Source organism: Halichoerus grypus, chromosome 6, assembly GCF_964656455.1.
Source record: "Halichoerus grypus chromosome 6, mHalGry1.hap1.1, whole genome shotgun sequence".
NCBI classification, from domain to species: domain Eukaryota; kingdom Metazoa; phylum Chordata; class Mammalia; order Carnivora; family Phocidae; genus Halichoerus; species Halichoerus grypus.
Genome location: NC_135717.1, coordinates 94,636,013 through 94,653,371, shown reverse-complemented (window position 1 = coordinate 94,653,371; position 17,359 = coordinate 94,636,013). Strand labels below are relative to the sequence as shown.

Genomic DNA, 17,359 nt, shown 5'->3' with positions numbered 1-17,359 from the left:
CATATTTTGCTGTATACAAAAATACTGGAAGAAGGTGGTGAGGAAAACAGAAACCTTAAAGGTGCAAAATCTTGGAAGCTCCCAACAGTTTCTCATTCCATGGATCTAGGGGTAGGCCAAGAAATCTGCATTTGTAAGCTCAAATGTGCTGATGGAGATGGTTCCAGGAACATGCTTTGATAAACATTGTTTAGGATCTTAGATTTCAAAGGGCTTTTAAAGTTTCAGCTCTTTGCATTTGGAATAGTTTTTAAAAACTGCAGTGCTAGGTAGAGTAAGAACTTAGCAACTCCCCAGCAATTGACTGTGATGGCTGATGGGTAGTGTTGCTTTGAAGCTCTCTTCAATGTTTCCAATTTTCTAGCAAGAGTATGTTTGCTTACATCTGTAAGCAATCATCTAATTTACTGTTTGTTCACATTGCCAGCTTTAGTCAAGTGCAAAAAGAGCAGCAATTTTTATAGCCTTGAGGACAATAATGACAGCGAGAAAATTAGCTTGCATAGTGGCTCTAGGTTTTATGGTTCCAGAAAGAATTAAGCTTCTTTTAATTTTCACAAGGAAAAAAAAACCTTGAATATGAGATTTTTCATTTGATATTTAAGCATTTAGAAGAAATTTTGTATCATATTACATTGATAATTATGTCTATACTTTTGTTAATGTGTCACAATTAATAAAGTACAGTGAAAGCTGACCTTCAGTTTATAATGTATCCCTGCAACCAACATCACCTACCCTTCCCAACTTGCACACCACCAACACCTCACAATAAAAGACTCATGTTTCAGGCTGTTTCTGTGTTACATTAGTGGGTATGCCAAAGACCACATAATACCACTTCAGTGTCTGTGATATCTATAGAGTTTTTTCTTTCTTTACTTAGTATCCCTTCTGAGTTCTCAGAAGATACACATAGAAAATTAATGGTGATAATCTTTAAAAAATTAAATTGGATATCAAAAATCAATTCTATTATCATAAATGAACAGATAACAAAGAGGAGGTGTATACATACACATGTGCATGCATGCCCCCCCCCCCACACACAGAGGAATATTATGCAGCCATAAAAAGGGATGAGATCATGCCACTTGGGACAACATGGGTAAACCTGTAAGTGAAATAAGTTAGACTGAGAAAGACAAATACCATATGATTCCACTTATAAGTTGAATTTTAAAAAAACAAATAAAAAAAAGTAGAATCAGAACTTTAAATACAGAGAACAAACTGAAGGTTGCCAGAAGGTAGGAATGGTTGGGCAAAATGCGTGAAGGAGAGAGGGAGATACAGGCTACCAAATTATGGAATGAATAAGTCATGGGAATAAAAGGCACAGCATAAGGAATACAGTTAATGATACTGTAATAGTGATGTGATGGAATAGATGGTAACTACACTTGTGGTGAACACAGCATAAATTATAAACTTGTCAAATCACTAAGTTGTACACCTGAAACTAATGTAACATTTTGTGTCAACTATACTCAAATTAAAAAAAAAATTAACATAAATTCAGCAAGGTTGCTGCATACAGATAACATTAGATATTAATACTGTTCCAATATTCCAGGAATTACTAAATAGTAACAAAAAAAACTATTACTGTAAAAGCAATGATTAGAGGGAAATTCATTGCATTGAATACATATATTAGGAAAGAAGAAAAATCTAAAATCAGTTATCTAAGTTTCTACCCAGGAAACTAGAAAAAGAAGAGCCAATTAAATCTAAAGTAGGTAGAAGAAAAGACATAATAAAATTAGAGCAGAAATAAATGAAATTGAAAACAGAAACTCAGAAGAGAAAATCAGCAAAACCAAAGGTGATTCTTTGAAAAGATCAATGAAATCAATAAGCCTCTAGTCATGCTCACCAAGAAAGAAAAAAAAAAAAAGAGAGACGATACTAATTACTAATACCAGAAATGAAAGGGGAGACATCACTATAAATTTTATGGACATAAAAAGGATAATAAAGGAGTACTATGAACATCTCTATGCTTACAAATCTGATAACCTAAATAAAATGGACCAACTACTTAAAAGACACAATCTGCCAAATCTCTCTAAGAATTAATAGACAATATGAACAGGCCTATATCTATTATAGAAGTTGAACCAATAATCAATAGCCTTCTAAAACAGAAAGCACCAGGCCCAGAAAGATTCACTGGTGAATTTGACCCAGCAGTTAATGAAGAAATTATACCAATTCTCTAGAATCTTTTTTGAAAAACAGAAGCAGAGGGGAAATTTCCTAAATCATTTCTATGAGGCCAGCATTACCCTAATACCAAAACCAGACAAAAAAGAAATCCCTATAAATCAATATCTCTCATGAACACAGGTGTAAAAATCCTCAACAAAATATTAAGTCATATTCAACAATATATAGAATTAGACACCATGACCAAGTGGGGTTTATCCCAGGTATACAAGGCCAGTTAAACATTAGAAAATTAATTAATATAATCCAGCACATCAACAGGCTAAAGAAGAAAAATCACATGCTCATATCAATAGATGTAGAAAAAGCATTTGACCAAAATCCAACAACCATTCATGATAAAAACTCAGTAAATGCAGAAGAGAGACAAATTTCCTCAACTTGTTAAAGAACTTCTACAAAAACATACAGTTAACATCATACTTAATGATAAACTCAAAGCTTCCTACTAAGATCAGGTACAAAGTAAGAATGTCCCCTCTCACCATTACTTTTCATTATTGTACTGGGAGTTCTACTAAATATAATAGGACAAGAAAAACAAGTAAAAGTACACAGTCTGGGAAGGAAAAAATAAAACGGTCTTTGCTCCCAGAAGACATGATCATCTATATAGAAAATCCAAAAGAACTGACAAAGGAACTCCTGAAACTAATAAATGATTATAGTAAGGTTGCAAGATGCAAGGTTAATATACAAAAGTAAACTGCTTTTCTACATGCCAGCAATGAACAAATGGAATTGAAAAAGCATTTACTTTATCACCCCCCAAAATGAAATACTTAGGTATAAATCTAATAAAATATGTACAAGATCTACATGAGAGAAACTATAAAACTCTGATGAAAGAAATCAAAGAAAAACTAGATAAATGGAGATACATTCCATGTTCATGAATAGGAAGACAGTATTGTCAAGATGCCAGTTCTATTCAACTTGTTCTATAGATTCAATGCAGTCTCAGCCAAAACCACAGGAAATTATGTTGTGGATACTGACAAAATGGTTTCTGAGCTGACAAACTGGAGAGGAAAAAGACCCAGAATAACCAACACAATACTGAAGAAAAACAAAGTTAAAGGATCGACATTACCGAACTTCAAGACATACTGTAAAGCCACATTAATCAAGACAGTGTAACAGTGGTGAAAGAATAGACAAATAGATCAATGGAATAGAATTTATAGCCCAGAAACAGACCTACTTAAATATAGTTAACTGATCTTTGACAAAGGAGCAAATGTAATAAGATAGAGCAAACATAATCTTTTCAACAAATGGTGCTGGAACAACTGGACATCCTCATGCAAAAAAAATGAAGTTAGACACGGACCTTACACTCTTCACAAAAATAAAAAGTAGATCACAGACCTAAATTTAAAATGCAAAACTGTAACACTTCTAGAAGATAACTTAGGAGAAAACCTAGATGACCTTAGGTTTGGTGATGACTTTTTAGATGCAATACCAAAAGCAGAATCAGTGACCAAAAAAAATTGGATAAGCTGGACTTCATTAAAATTAAAAATTTCTTTTCTGTGACAGATACTGTCAAAAGAATGAAAAGAAAGCCACAGACTGAGAGAAAATATTTGCATAAGTTGTATCAGATAAAGGACAGTTATCGAAAATATACAAAGAACACTTAAAACTCAACAATAAGAACACAAACAATGAGATTTAAAAATAGGCCAAACAACTTAACAGGTCACCAAAAAAGATAAACAGGTGAGAGATAAGCATATGAAAAGACGTTCAACATCACATGACATGAGGGTACCGCAAATTGAAATGACAATGAGACACCACTACATACTTATTGGAATGGCCAAAATCCAAAATACTAAATGCTGGTGAGGGCATGGAGCAAAAAGAAGCTCATTCATTGCTAATGGGAATGCAAAATCATACAAACACTTTGGGAAACAATTTAGCAGTTTCTTACAAAACTAAACATATTTTTCCCATATGATCCAGCAGTTATGCTCCTTGGTATTTACACAAATGAGGTGAAAATGAAAATATGTCCACACAAAAACCTGAACAGGGATTTTATAGCAGTTTTATTCATAATTGCCAACATTGAAACAATCAAGATGTCCTTCAGTGGATGAATGGATAAGTAAATGAAGGCCTATCCAGAAAATGGATTATTATCTGGCACTAAAAAGAAATGAGCTATCCAGCTATGAAAAGACATGGAGGAACCCCAAATGCGTATTACTAAGTGAAAGAAGCCAATCTGAAAAGGCTACATACTGTATGATTCCAACTATACAACATTCTGAAAAAGGCAAAACTATGGAGACATTAAAAACATCAGTGGATGCCAGGGCTAGGGGAAAGTTTGGATGAATAGGCAGAGCAGAGGGATTTTTAGGGCAGTGAAAGTAGTTTGCATGATACTGTAGTAATGGATACATACCATTATATATTTGTTCAATCTCATAGAATATACAACACAAAGAGTGAACCTTAGTATTAACTATGGACTCTGAATGACAATAATGTTATTGTAGGTCCATCAGCTGTAACAAATGTCCCACTCTGGTGGGGGATGTTGATAATGAGAGAGGCTTTGCATTTGTGGGAGTAGGGTGTATATGAAAAATCTCTGTAACTTTCACTCAATTTTGCTGTGAACACAAAATTACTCTAAAAAACAAAGTTTTTTTTTGTCATTAATATTTTTATTATTCTTATGTTAATCACCATACATTACATCATTAGTTTTTGATGTAGTGTTCCATGATTCATTGTTTGTGTATAACACCCAGTGCTCCATGCAGAACATGCCCTCTTTAATACTCATCACCAGGCTAACCCATCATCCCACCTCCCTCCCCTCTAGAACCCTCAGTTTGTTTTTCAGAGTCCATAGTCTCTCCTGGTTTGTCTCTCCCTCCCATTTCCCCCCTTTCATTCTTCCGTTCCTGCTATCTTCTTCTTTTTTTTTTTTAACATATAATGTATTTTTTAAAAAAACAAAGTTTTTATAAAATCTATATGAAGTTGATTAAATACTAAAATGTGAAAAGCAAAACTTTTCAATATTTATAAGAATATATGGGAAAGGGGCGCCTGGGTGGCTCAGTTGGTTAAGCAACTGCCTTCGGCTCAGGTCATGATCCTGGAGTCCCAGGATCGAGTCCCGCATCGGGCTCCCTGCTCAGCAAGGAGTCTGCTTCTCCTTCTGACCCTAACCCCTCTCATGTGCTTTCTCTCATTCTCTCTCTCTCAAATAAATAAATAAAATCTTAAAAAAAAAAGAATATATGGGAAAGTATTTGAAAGAGAATATTTGGAAATATTAGGAGGTCATGATATAGAAAACATTTTTTTTTATTTTCTTAGCAGCTCTGTTGTTGTTGGAGAAAGACTTTGTTATGAAAAAATACTTGGGAAAAAAATGGAGTGTCCAGTATGTGGACATGAGATAATAATGCCAAATGATATCAGAGGATAAATGAAGTTGTTCTACAAAAAAGAAGAAAGGAGAGCTAGAGACAAAGGTGGGAGTGGGTCCAGAATCCTGGAAGGAAGGAGGCAAAAGGAGTAGTTTAAGATTATGGTCAGGAAACCCACTTTTATTTATTGAACTAGATACATTTTATTGTATCTAATTCAATAAATAACTTCCATCTTTGGAATGGTCTGGAAGAATGAATTTATTCTCAAGATCCTTTGTCACTTCCTGTGAAATATTAGTACTCTCTATCGAATATAGACTCTCTCAAGTTGCATCAGGACGTGGGGACCCAAGAAAAATTTGGACCATATTGTAAGACTTCAGCTCTAAAATGTTTTTATACCATAATCTAGAGTGAGCCATAATTAAAGTATCACTTGATACATAATTTTCTATCTGCTCATTTCTTCTTCTTTCTATGTGATTTAATCTTTCAATCTGTAACAGCTGCCTCTTCATACTGGTTTCTTCCTGTGATTCAGTGTATCACTCTTACCTTGATTCAGTTTACCTTCATTCAGTTTAGGGCTATAGATAGGAGAGGCATCAAGGAATACATCAATTATCAAGGCCTATCTAGGGAATTTACACAAGGGAGTGATATGACCAGATGCTTTAGAAACTTGCTACACAAAATATGGCCCATTTACTTAACAGCATCACATCACAGGAGAGCCTGTAAAAAGGCAGTCTTATTCCCCTTCCTAAAAGAATGAGCACCTGCATTTTTTCAAGATTGCCCAGTTGTTTGTATGCACATTAACATTTGATTAGCACTGAGCTAAGTAATCCCATTTTAGTAGGATGCTGACAGATGAATTTGGGAAGAAAACCCTAAATGTAAAAGGTTACCTATTCATTCTTTTCATTCTTTCTGTGATATTCAGGGTAAGAACTGAAATATACAGTATGTATTAAAAAAGTCATTGTTGCAGAGTTGAAAAATATTTCTTCACTTTTCTGAAAGTTTAAGTGAGCTGAACCTGGAGCCATTAGAGATTTTACTATATATAGTAAAGCATATATTTGAGTCCCAACAGGTAGTAAGGACCCCAGAGGCTACCATTCTGTTTACTTCGGTGAAGAATTAAAGCCTTGTAGTTTATCAATTCAGGAAGTTGTACCTGGGATTACACTCCTTAAAGTACTTCCAAAACAGTAACTAAAATCACTTGGTCTTTTCAAGTGCCAAGAGGAAGTCTATAGTCAACTGCTACCCAAAGACATGTGAGAGTAGAATTTTTCTTGCCTGCCTTGCTCTACTGTTCTCGTTAATAGGATTTCTTTCTCTTCTGTATTGACCTCTGGGCAGAAACCCCTTTTATGGTTTCACTTCTTAAATTATTACAATAAATATTTGTAGAGCCCATCTGAATTCTTCCAAATTTTGAATCACAGGGCTGTCAGGATATAGGACTCTTCTTGTAACAACACTTCCTAAATACTTCTAACTTAAAATCCTAATAGCACCTCACCCTCTCCTCCAAGAAAGTCTCTCACTCTGATTGGAAACTCTAAATTGTGTGAATCATATAGTGTTGAACACCTGGGGCAGGAAATTTATTGTTGGTTTCTTGGGAAGAACAAATTGCCTCTACTGTTAACATAAGGTCCTAGCAAATTCTGTCTCAACAAGAATTTACAGATAGAGTCTGATCCTAACAGACAAGAGAATGCAGCAAGGATGTCATTTAGTCATGCCTAGAAGACATGTAAAAGTAAAACCAGGCATCAGCAATACCTACCAATTTCAAAACTACCATCAATAACTCCCACCATTGAAGAAGGGATATCAAACCTTCTCTCTATCTGAGTGATGGTGCTCTTCAGATAGCCTTCTGCCAGTGCTTTGGCAAAGTAGACGAAAGACAAGGCACCCAAAAATACCTGGAAAATAGGACAAGTCACACTTAATCTGACTCCAGCTTGACAGGCAAGTGGAAACTTAACTAAATAAATAGACAAAAATGCAAACCAAGAACAATGTAACAAGCTTTCTCTCAAGCATGGGTACAGGCTTACTTCAGCCTCAAGCTCAGGTAGATTGCTAAAAATACAAATTCTGAAACAGATTTCATTCAGAATGTATGTTGAATTCCGTTCTTTCCCTTCTTTTCCCCTCCCCCAAAGGACATTTGAAGGAGTCTTGGCTTTGAAAGGACGATCCACTGTATGGTGAAGCAAAGAGTGGAAGGAGCCATTCACAGGTAAGAAAATAAAACAAGAACCATAATTCAAACACTTAATATATTATCATAAGTCTTGTACTCATGACTGTGGGTTTCACAGTGGTGATGCATGCACCAGCAAGAGACACAATAGACCAAAAAGGTGTAACTACTATCCTCGTGTTTAAGTTCATATTCAAGTTAAATTCATACATTTGAGTATGAATGTTTTTTTAATAGTTGGCTTATGTTTTTTACTAGACCTGAGTCCTTGATGGAGTATCCATAGAGGAGGTTAGCATTTATATGAAAAAACACATATATTTGCTGAGTGAATGTTTGGTACAAAGAAAGAATAGGAACTTGGGAGTCACACTGAGCACCACTTAAAAAGCTCCCCTGCCCCTTGTGTGGCAAGGAAAGTCAAAATTTTCATTTATAAAATGGGAATGATATGGATGTTTTATGGATTAAATATTATAACTATACTTAGCATAATATCTGGTACATGGTAAAAATTGAATAAATGTTAGTTTCTTTCCTCTCTTATTTCAGTTTAAGAGGCGCATTCAAATGAGTCCAGAGAGTAATATTTACTAATTTAACCTACATGGTAGGGAGAGATGGATTTCACTGTCTGGTAAAGTGTAGTTTTAATAAATTGCATCTAAGTTCACTTTTTAAAAAGGGAAAAAAATTCTTGCTTCTAGCTACATATGGGAAATATGTAACTGCACAGAAATATGAATTATGAAATTGCATAGCACACATCTGGATGGGGAGTCAACAACATAGCCTCCACCTAATTCGTGTTCTTTTCCTCCCACCTAATTCTTTGTTACTCTTTCGTTCACTACTTATGGTTGTTTGTTTACCATTTAATTGTTTGTTACCTTCAGTTTACCACAGCATCGTTGTTTCTCCTTTGAGGAAGAATATTCTGTTTTAAAGGAAGATCGCCCGACAGGTTGCATTGAACTTTTGCAGAATAACTGGATATTTTCTTTGGATGAAGTGTCCATTATGAAAATATTCCTTGACTCTGATCCTGTTGAAGTTGATTTCAAAAGTAAAAAATAAAAAAACCCAAAAAAACAAAAATTAATTTGAATCCACCATTTATTAAATAATGTTTTTATTTCACAGTAGATCACGATGCTGGGGACATGATTTGATGTGAAGCTACCTTATTTTACCACAGTAAATTGGCAAAGTTTTTCAATTAAAATTGACCAGTATATTTGATTAACTAATCCAGCTATGGGGACTCTCTAGCCAGCATTCTTTCCCAATCCCTACAGCTTAAGCCTCATTATGGCAAAGAATAAGTTTAAATGTTGTTTTTGGAATAAATAATGAGGCAGAATTTTGCTAACTTTGTGGTCTTGCCAGCTTAAACTAGAAGCAAGCAGGAAAGGAAGAGGAATTCAAACATTTGAATATTGATTCATGAAAATTAAGTCATTAAAGCCTTTAAATCTATCCTAACAGAATGGGTAGAAAAGACTGATGCCCATTGTAGATCCCTGTAGCACACTGCAATTCCTATAAGTGTGCAGCATCCAAAGAAAGGTATAAATTATGGCAAAAAAAGAAGAGGACCAATTTATGTATCATTTTAGTTTGACAGATACGGAAGCAGCACAATTTGTGCCACAGACTTACATTTAATTCAGGCAAAAATTACTTTAACCTGCCTTGAAGTAAGAAAGATGGCCTCCCTTCCTATGTTTAATTTCCCATCCGCCCATCCTTACCAAGCCCTGGGCAGATCCACATACTCTGAACCTATTTTCTCCCTATTCATATCAGTATTTACATGTCCCATGGCCTACTTCTTTAGGATTTTGCATGGCTCAGTGCCTGCCTGAAAAAGTAATGTAAGTGAAGAGATTAGAAAACAAAATAACTTCTGGATCACCCTAATATTTATCAAATGATGCATTTGCATGTTAAGAGAAATCTTCTATCTTTTTATCACACTAATTAAAGGAATAACATTACGAGTAAAATTTAATGTACTGTGGTAGTAACTTAGGCTTATTCTGCCTATCTGCCTTGACTTTATGTAATCCTTTTTTTTTTTTTTTTGACTTTATGTAATTCTTATTCTGTGTTTACTAAACCTCATCCTTCACAGTTTGAATTCATAGATAATTTCTCAAAACTGAAAAATCAATTTATTTTGAAATATTTAACTAAATATCAAAAGAAAGACCTGAACAATTAAAAGTGGAGGAGATTCCTCCAGGGAGTAGCAAATGAGTTGAGAAGGGTATATAGCAAGGGCCTGTTTAAAAAAAAAAAAAAAAGATTTTTAGATTATTTGATTTTTAGATTATTTGATACATAAATTTAACTTTTAAAAAATGGGCAAAAGAGAGTCAAATGAAATAGAAAAAAGTTAAAAACCAAAGAACTAAAGTAAGCAAAGAGCAGAAAATGCTAAGCGAGATCAAAAGACAAAGACACAGAATATAATATTAGTGAGCTCTAAACACAGATGTTTAAAAGTATAAAACATAAAAATTATGCACAATATATAGAAATAACTTTAAAGTCTCGACCAAATAGATAGTTTTCTAGCAAATATTAATTACCTGTATTAATACAGACCAGAAGAGAAAAATAGCCAAGGAAGACATTAACAAAAATACTCTAAAACGATCCCCTAAACAAAACTAGTAAGGATAGATGATGTAACAGGAGTGCTTTATCAAAGGATATCCTTCAAGGAGAAAATAGTAGGTAACTGAAACATGATAAAAATCTCTATTCATTTTAAAAAGCCACAATTATTTTGATAACAAAGTCTCATTAAGATAGTACAAGAGAAACACTTCATATGAAATTTAGAGATGCTAAAATTTTAAATAAAATACTAGCAAATCCAAATGAATTTATATTCTTTAATTAAGATCTAGTTTAAAATGTAACAATTAATATTAGGAACTTTATTCACCTAAATCATCACATTAAAAATTCAACATGTTATAGAGGTATATCAAAACATCGCATTGTGTGACATGAATTTATACAATCTTTATTTGTCAATCACATCTCAGTAAAGCTGGAAAAAAAAAGGAATTCGAAGTAAAAAATAATAAAATCTCAGTAGATGCAAAACATCAGGTGATAAAATTCAACATCCATTCCTGATTTTTAAAAAAACAAATTCTAAGAAACTAAGGACATAGAAATTCTTCTTTACCATCTATCTAATACCTATGGCCAACGTTGTACATTCACTGAGTCACTGAAACTAGTTGTCCAGAACAATATTTTGTCAGAACAATGAAAAGGGAGTTTGAGAAACACTGGGTTATGCAATGTTAAATAGGTTTCAACTAAAAGACTACTGAGTACCTTTAATTAAACTGCTAGAGACCCACTGCTAATAATAATAATAATAAATAATAATAATAAGTCAAAACAACTAAATGACCTAAGTGTCTAACAAATTATGTTCTTATTCATGCAATGAAATCTTTTGAAGCCATTAGAAATTAGTAAAAAGAAGTAAATATAGCTATATAGACTATGTTTATTATAGAGCTGATTTTTAAAATCTATGGTATAAAACAATATATATAATACTCTATTTTATAAAAGAAGCACACATTTTCACATGTGTATATGCATAGAAACAAAGTTTCAGAAAGTCTTTAAAGAAAAGGTTAACACATTATTCCTGGTTGGTGACAATGCAGATAATGTTTTCAAAAATGTTTTGTGTGTCTATATTTTCTCATTTTTCTATAATGAACATATAAAAATATTTTAAATATTAAAGGTATAAACATATCACCAAGCTAGAAATATATACCAGAAAAATTTTAAATACCTTCAAATTGACCTACTATTTCAGGGGTTCAATATATTATTTCTGGCCAATCATAATAAAAAGCCAGTGGACAACAACATGCAAATTAATTCTTTAATAATTAAATATACTATCACTACACTAAATGTATCTTTAAAAGATTCAAAGGGTGACAACCAGAATGCTGATGCTAAAGAGAAAAACAATCATGTTGAAAACAATATGAAAGACTTGAGACACCAAAACACATTGTCTTCTTATACTTGGAGGTGATCATACAAAAATCACTCTACCTAGAATCCAGAAGTGATAACAAAAATAAGAGAACTATCGTCATCCTAGATGATGTTGTGTTAGGGCAAAACAGCATTCAGCTTAAAACACTGACACTGCAGATTTTTACTGAAAATAGAATTTCATCTTGATGGCTAATTTGCATATCATCTCAAGGATAATATGTTTCAAGGAGGCTATGTTTATGAGCATTGAGCTTTTCATTCCTCTGTGAAAAGAAGGGGAAGGAGAGCTCAAAGACTTGAATGGAAAGATCTTCCAGATTCCCTCTCTCTCCCCCCATTCATTTGCAGTTTCAGAAGTAGAGCAAGAGCACACAGTTATTGAGAACGATTTGCATTTGGCAAATCCTTAATTGTTCTCCCACCACTTGAACAGATTCCACCAGGAAAAGAGTCATGGCAAAGTTTTCATCCAACAGCCTGGGTAAGAGTGTATCTTATTCTGGAGGCCACGGAAAAAGAAGCCAACCAGTTTTTCTCTATTTCTCTTAAAAAAAAAAAAATTGAATTCTCTGTTCATATGGGTTTGAAAATCAATCTCCCAGTCTTTAAAGAGCACAGACAGCCTAGGAAGGTTGTAACTGGATCATGCAGATGCCCTGAACCTCTTGGCCGTGATCCTGTGACATAGATTCCATCCACAGTCAAACCTTAAAGACTGCCAGAGAGCAAGTCAGAAAGCAGCCACCCTCTTCTCTTAGTCATCCACACCCACGCGAGGAAAACCTCTGCACTAGCTTGTCTTCTGGGCACCAAGTAATCTCATGGTACTTGCGAACAAGGAGTGTGTGTTAAGAAAGCTGAACCCTGCCCCCCTCCCCCGCCCCACCCCATACAACTAACTGTTTGTGTCAGATTCAGATTGAATAAGTACTATTTCTGTGCCAGGTGAATGATATACCTTTTGCTAATCCTTAAAACAACTCAACAAGGTAAGCATCAGAATCCCCATTTTATAGAAAATGATACAACTCAGAGTGACTGGTCAAGAACTACCCAACTAGTAAGTTATGAGAGTCAAAATTTGAACCCAGATCTGAGTTGATCTGACTTTAACCAGGGCCCTTTAACCTAACAAGGGCCACAACAACTTTGACGGTGGGTATGGATAAGACGAGTGCCGTGCAGAACTGAAGGGCTGATTAGCCTCTCTCCTATGAGAATCGGACGTGATAGTCACAAAACCGGAAAGCAGAGAACTAAATCTTACCTGGAGGTGGAGATCAAAGACAGCCAATTCCTCCCAATGTGCTCAGCGAGGGGCTGGACCCCACTCCCCACAGATTGAAAGAGGAAACTGGGGTGAATTCTACAGCAGCTCTGAGCAGTTTTGCCAGGTGAGGAGAGCCTGGATGGACACAGACAGAGCAAATTAGGGGAAAGAAAAGAGGAAGGGCATGGTCTCACCCCTGGGCAATTTCGACTCTTTCCTCTTTCCTCCTAGCCTCTTTTCTCTTTCCTCTTTCCTCCTAGTCTGCAGAAAAGCCACTGACGTGCATCTCAGCTCCCCGGGCACAGAGAGAGCTGAAGCTTTTGAGCCATTTCTTTGCAATTTGCTGCAAGTTTAAGGCCACACGTGATAAAGCTTTCTGTATGAGAGAGAGTGAAAGGAGAAAAGACCACTTGTGATCTTACTTGCTGATTCCCAGAAACACAACTCTGCAGGGGGCAGAGGGGAAGGGAACAGAAGCAGGAGGAGGGGCGGAAGTTTGTAACAAAGATCCCTCCTTCTCCTTCCAAAAAGTTTTTAAGCCAGCTGCTCCTTGAGGACATCACTGGGATCCTTCTGTTTAAAAAAAAAAAAAAAAAAAAGGCTCATAGGCTAAATCTCTGCGTGGTTTCTTTTCCCGTTGGGATTCTAGAATCTTAGGGACTGCGTACCAGGTCAGGATCAAGGCTCTGCAGAGTTCTCTTTAGAAAGGGTCAATTCTCAGACACATGATCAGTTGCTCATATCCAATTTATAACGGTCTAATAGAAAAAAAGAAAAACACTGAATTTTTGGCATCCACTTGTTTATTCTATCTAAATTCCAAGGAGAGAGAACTCCTTGCGCTTAAAAATTCTACAAGTATAATATTCTTTTTCCAAGAGTACCATTTTAGGAGATTCTGAGCAGTATTAGCTTGCATTTGGTTTATAGGAATAAATGAATTTGCTACCAGTAATACCCAAGATCCACCATATTCCTAAATGGCTGTGACTCTGGCCTGGTCACTAAACTTTACTGAATCTCAACTTGCTCTCCATAAAGCAGAATTTTTATTAAAATCAAAACAAAACACATTCATAGGGTTGTTTTAAAGATTTAATGATATGATGTACTCAAAAGTATATTTCAAATAACAAAGCACCAAATGACTGGAAAGTATCATCATTACATGTATAATTTCAGTTCACACAATGGTAAGGATCATTAACCAATAATCAAATATGATTATAAGCACATCTTACTACTAAAAGAAAAAAAGGATACAAGGAAAATAAAGAAAATAATAAATCTTACAAGGAAGCAATGGTGCACTCAGACTCTGAAAGACCAAATATTTTATTTTAGCAATCAAACCAGCCTTTGCTAGTGAGCAAGCATCACAATAGGTCTTACACTTTTTAGTGCGTCTAACAGGTGGCCATTGGTACATTTAAGGGGAAACAGTATTTACTATCCTCACTGAGAAATGCAGTTCTCCCCTGAGAGTGTAATTTGGCCTACCCCCAATTTGCTCAAGTTCACTCTCTATCATGGTTCCTCTTCTGACCACTTGAGTCCACAGTTCATGCTACAGTTTTGAATGTACATAATACTTACTTTACATAATAGTCAGAGCTTCTCACGTATATAGCCTTGCATTGGACTGTATCCTACTTCCATACTGTAGACCACGGGTCAGCAAACTTTTCCTGCAAAGGGCCAAAGAGTAAATATTTTAGGTTTTGCCGACCATAGAATCTCTATCAAAACCACTCAACTCCGCCATTGTGGTGAGTAATTAACCATAAATGAACGAGTTTCCCAGGGCTGCAATAACAAAGTACTACAACCTGGGTGGCTTAAAGCAGCAGAACTTTATTATCTTCGTTCTGGAGGCTAGAAGTCCAAACTCAAGGTGTCAGCAAAGCCATGCTCCCTCTGAAACCTACAGGGATCCTTCCTTACCTCTTCTACCTTCAGCGCTTGCTGATAATTGTGGGCATTGCTTGGCTTGTAGATTTATCGTTTCAATCTCTGCCTCTATTGTCACATGACCATCTTCTCTTGTGTGTCTCTGTCTTCTCCTGTTCTTAAAAGGACACCAGTCATAGTTTATTAGGACCCATTCCAGTGACCTCATCTTAACTTGATCACATCTACAAAGATCCTATTTCCAAATAAGGTCACATTCACTGATACAGGGGGCTAGGATTTCAACATTTTTGGGGGGGGAGGGCACAATTTAACCCAGAACATTCATATTGTCTTTTCTCTCCTTACCTGAGTTTCATGCACTTTTTTTAATCACTCACTTCTATAGCGCAATGGTGCATTCCCTTGTCCATTGGTTAATTTGTTCTTCCTTGGCAAACCATAGCTGGGCTAATTCAACTTCCTGTCTACTCTGTGTTTACATCCAACTATTTTAAATACTTGAAGAAAAACTCATTAACATGCCCTCAGGGCTTATCTTAAGCTCATGACCTCTAACCTCATTGGGTCTTAGAGGCATTGTTAAATATACCTTTTAATAACCTAATCACTTTCCCTTTCTTCTGAATGACTTCCTCAAACTTTTTTTCCCCCCAACTTTCATTATCAACTGATGACCTTGCTTAGGGAACTCACTGATGAAATTCTAAAAATCAGGAAAGAAATACTGTATTCTGCTCTCACATTTACTCCCCACCTGCATGTGTATTCATATTGTCTTCTTTCTATTCCTATGGATGTATGGTCCATGTTTCTAAGACTACGCTTTCATCTGTACTCCTTAGCTAAAATTCCTCTTCTCCATTTCTTGTCTCACCAGTTCTGTTTTTTGCTCCCACCATTCTACCACAACTGCTTTTGTCAATAATATCAACGACCTTCACATTAATAAATCCAGTGATCAATTTCCAGGCTTCATTTTAATTGATCTATTAGCAGAATTGTATACCACTGATTGTGCCCTTTTCTTTGACCCATTTTTTTTCACCCAGTTTTTGGAACCCCACACTCCCTTACTTTTCCTCCTGCCTCAGTGGTCATTTTCTGTTAATATCCATTGCCACAGCACTGCACAGTTCAGTCCTTGGAATATCTTCTTTGCTCTACCTACACTTACTCCCTTATGACCTCATCCAGGCTTATCACTTAAAGTGTCATTTATAATTTAAGTTGAATGAGGTTAAGAAAAACTTTGTAGTTCCATGTTGGAACTAGGAGTTTTCAGTCTGAATAATACATATCCCAGATCTCTGCACTGAAAAGGCCTAGAAACTCATTGGTGGTGGGAATGTAAAATGGTACACACACTTTGGAAGAGGGTTTGGTGGTTTTTTTGTAAAACTAAGCATATTCTTCTCATATGATCCAGCAATCACACTTCTTGGTATTTACCCAAAAGAGTTGAAAACGTATGTCTACTCAAAAACCTGTACACAGATGTTTATAGCAGCTTTATTCATAAATGCTGAAACTTGGGAGCAATCATGATGTCCTTCAGCAAGTAAATAAATAAACAGTGGTCCATCCAGACAGTGGAATATAATTCCATACTAAAAAGAAATGAGCTACCCAGCCATGAAAAGACATGAAGGAAATTTATTTATTTTTTAAAATATTTGTTTATTTATTTTAGAGAGACAGAGAGCACAAGCACAAGTGGGAGGGGCAGAGGGAGAGAGAATCTCAAGCAGACTCCTCACTGAGCGTGGAGCCCGATGCAGGACTGGATCTCAGTACCCTGAGATCATGACCTGAGCTGAAACCAAGAGTCAGATGCTTAACCAACTGTGCCACCCAGGCACCCCAACATGGAAGAACTTTAAATGCAAATTACTAAGTGAGAGAAACTAATCTGAAAAGGCTACATTACATACTGTATGTTTCCAACTTAGGACGTTCTGGAAAAGATAAAACTATGGAGACAGTGAAAGACCAGTGGTGGTCAACGGTTAGGGCTGGGGGTGATGAACAGGCAGAGCACAGAGGATTTTTTAAGGCAATGAAAATACCCTATATGATACCATAATGATGAATACATGTCATGATACATTTGTCCAAACCCTTAGAATGTACACCACCAAGAGTAAACCCTAAGGTCAATAATGGACTTTGGGTGATTTATGATGTGTTCATAAATAGTTCATAAGTGGTAACAACTATACCACTCTGATAGGGATATTGATAATG

General features: G+C 35.6%; 1 protein-coding gene across 6 annotated transcripts in view; it reads right to left on the bottom strand.

The window, feature by feature from the left end:
* The window catches only part of SLCO1C1 (solute carrier organic anion transporter family member 1C1), a 64,497-nt gene extending 50,764 nt beyond the window's left edge, over positions 1-13,733 (bottom strand). For 3 of the 6 annotated variants that reach the window (XM_036119173.2, XM_036119176.2, XM_078075706.1), the window contains exons 1-3: positions 13,199-13,593; positions 8,763-8,917; positions 7,447-7,588 (exon numbers count right to left, since the gene is read on the bottom strand). In XM_036119173.2, the coding sequence (XP_035975066.2) occupies positions 7,447-7,588; positions 8,763-8,891 (271 nt within the window). In that variant the 5' untranslated portion in view covers positions 8,892-8,917; positions 13,199-13,593. Of the gene's footprint in view, positions 1-7,446; positions 7,589-8,762; positions 8,918-13,198; positions 13,595-13,623 lie in introns of those variants that run through there. The other 3 variants (XM_078075705.1, XM_036119175.2, XM_036119174.2) reach the window with 3 other exon arrangements.
* Between the last annotated feature and the right edge of the window lie 3,626 nt (positions 13,734-17,359).